Raw genomic sequence first — 2,656 nt, 5'->3', positions numbered from 1 at the left:
TCGTTTAGCTATATCGCTAGCTACCCGGTCCTGTGTGGCTCCCACGGTAGTTTTCTCCCAACTCATGCACGTTCCCACCAGATTGACGTCTCACAAGAGCAGATCTTCCAAATTGGCGGCAAAGTTTGGAAAGGAGTCAATTGGCCCATGACACAGTAAGGGTTCATATCCACCCTTTTCTCTCAACTTCCTTCTCTCCCCTGTCGGCTCTCTGATGAATGACTCCTTAGACTGGCCTTGGAGCGGTACTGGACTGGATGCCATGGGTAGGGTCTGCATGGGTTTAGTGAGTTTTACAGACACACCTTGCATCATTCTGATCCGAAAGCATGCTGATTGTGAATTCATTGACACATAATGTATTGGAAAATGACATTTCCTTCTGGAGCTTAGTATCGCTTTAAGGGGGGGCCGAAATAAAGATGGTATAATTTGTTACTATACAGAACATCAGCACTACTTTTACTTTCAATTACTGAACTGAAATATGTATTTGAAAGTTTCAAATACATATTTCATTTCAGTTCCGTTCATCCTCATATGAGGTGCCATTATTAACAATGTCAGACCAAGCCTTTCTATCTAGCATGGCGGCTAGTATACATACATGTACATATTACTGTAATATGTTTACACCAAATAAAGACCGTTTTCTTGATATCAACACATTTTGAACGTCGCGACACTGAATGGCGAAGCACATTTCACGGCCGGCTGGAACCCGGAAGTGACGTCATTGGGAGACAGGTCAAAGTTCAAGCAATGGCGGGAACATAGTGTTTACACTATAACCTGCAGAAGTTTCTAGAGAGTTTATCGTCTGCAATTCGCTGTATTTTGCCAATGCGCCTCAGTGGTCTGTCACAGAATATTGCTCAAACGTCGCTAAGTATGGTATCAGTCTGCATACGTTTCTTTGCGGAATAGCGGGTCATCAGGCAACTTCGTCAGATGGGAGTCGATTTTCACCGGCTGAGCAGTCTCTCCTGTGCTCAGCGGAACCACCTCCTTGGCGGAACTTGAAGGACTTGGTTCCATGGACTGTAACGCGGTACATGTGTATCATGATGGGCTGTTACATTTATTGACACCTCACCTCAGGTCAAAAGGCAAAGTTCTCGAGTTACTTTGGCTTTATTTGGGGAAAAGTTTGTGCAAACAGTGAACAAAGACCCATCTCACCTGATGGCAGGGGCTGTAAAAAGTGTATAAGAAAGTGATAGGAGTGAAAACCATGTAGCCCACATATTCTGCAGCTAAGCTTTTTGTTAACGTTACTTGTCATTTCTAATGAGCATGTTGCGAGAAGTGCAGATAGCTGGTAAGCTGGGTGAACAGTACCCTGAGCATTGCAGCAGAATGTAACATGTAGAAGAATTGATAAAGGTATATACATTTTTTTCCACATAGTAATGACTGTGTCATGATATGGTATCCATATTTATCAATACAACATATGTCACATTGTTAGACATTTTAGCATATGGAATATGTAGAAGAATTAAAAAGCAAATACATATCATTCAAGGTTGTGTGTATTTCAAAGGCCATTTGGTATTCATGTTTGTCAACACCACACATATGTATGAGACTGTTATAAACTCTATTGTATGTTACCAGTAGAATATGTAGAAGAATTGATAAGCATACATATATTTCTACAAGGGTGCATGTATTTCAAGGGTTCATGTTTGTCAACACCACATAGTTGACACAATGTTAAAAGTCAAGTATCAAGTGCCAATACAATTGTATACATTTCTGTCGATTTCTGTCATGCAGATGAAATTGAAGAAATAATCAGACTCAAACTCTTTGCATAAAAGATGTAAATATCTTGAAATATGATGGATGATTCCAGGTCAGTGAAACTATGGTTGAATCTATGTTTTATAGTAATTATACTTGTAATATTTACATCTATAAGAACTTCTTTTGGTGTTCATTTTACTAGACAAGCACAACCACCCAATAAAATAGCATGCATTTTAAAATATGAAAAAAAAATACATCTTGCATGTTAGAAAACCTCATTGATATATGTTAGTGTATCGGTTTCATAACGTTTACATTATGTACACATGTTTATAGTATACAAGGTTGTTGTGTCTGTCATGGGAGCTCATCTGTATACACAATGTACACACAGTGTTGTGTTTGTTTTTTCCTGATCCTGGTGTAGTCCATAACAAACAAACAAAATGTCCTTGGAGTTGGAATGGATTGACACCACAGGAGAGCAAGGGGATCTTCACAGTCTTACCAAGGAGGTCCTGACAGTATCGGTAGGCTGTACCTTTCCCAGTTCAGTTCAGTTCAGTTCATCCTCTTTTTGGAGGTGACACCTGTGTCTCCACACGTTTCTGTCCAGCATTACTGATCGGAGTTCGTTGGCCTCCAGACCTGTTTCCTCAAGTATCAGCTTCCTGAAGTACCTTTCCCAACTGAAAATATGAAAAGGAGTGTTTGAGTTAAAATTCAAGTTTGAGTTTGTTACCTAGTTTGAGTTTGAGTTTGTTACCGAGTTTGAGTTTGTTACCTAGTTTTATATGATTTTACCATTCATAGGTATGTAATCCAAAATTTAATCACAAACGTTGCCCACACCAGGACCCGTATGCTCCTTTATATTAATAAAGTAGACTATAAAGAATGA

At 39.3% G+C, this 2,656-nt stretch overlaps 1 protein-coding gene and 1 long non-coding RNA gene across 3 annotated transcripts in view; one reads left to right on the top strand and one right to left on the bottom strand.

Moving 5' to 3' along the window:
* The window catches only part of LOC118422800 (inositol polyphosphate 5-phosphatase OCRL-like), a 55,667-nt gene that overhangs the window by 11,619 nt on the left and 41,392 nt on the right, over nt 1-2,656 (top strand). The window contains exon 7 of one of the 2 annotated variants that reach the window (XM_035830571.1): nt 231-266. The exons of the other annotated variant lie outside the window; for it this stretch is intronic. Within the exon in view, the coding sequence (XP_035686464.1) occupies nt 231-266 (36 nt within the window). The remainder of the gene's footprint in view (nt 1-230; nt 267-2,656) is intronic. 2 annotated transcript variants of the gene reach the window in all.
* The window catches only part of LOC118422801, a 3,628-nt gene continuing 2,647 nt past the window's right edge, over nt 1,676-2,656 (bottom strand). Inside the window, exons 2-3 of the long non-coding RNA XR_004831966.1 lie at nt 2,436-2,444; nt 1,676-2,296 (exon numbers count right to left, since the gene is read on the bottom strand). This is a non-coding gene — a long non-coding RNA (uncharacterized LOC118422801). The remainder of the gene's footprint in view (nt 2,297-2,435; nt 2,445-2,656) is intronic.

The sequence above is a fragment of the Branchiostoma floridae genome, chromosome 9 (assembly GCF_000003815.2).
Source record: "Branchiostoma floridae strain S238N-H82 chromosome 9, Bfl_VNyyK, whole genome shotgun sequence".
In the NCBI taxonomy this organism is placed as follows: Eukaryota; Metazoa; Chordata; class Leptocardii; order Amphioxiformes; family Branchiostomatidae; genus Branchiostoma; species Branchiostoma floridae.
The sequence above is the reverse complement of the archived record's forward strand: the minus strand, read 5'-3'. Positions and strand labels throughout refer to the sequence as shown.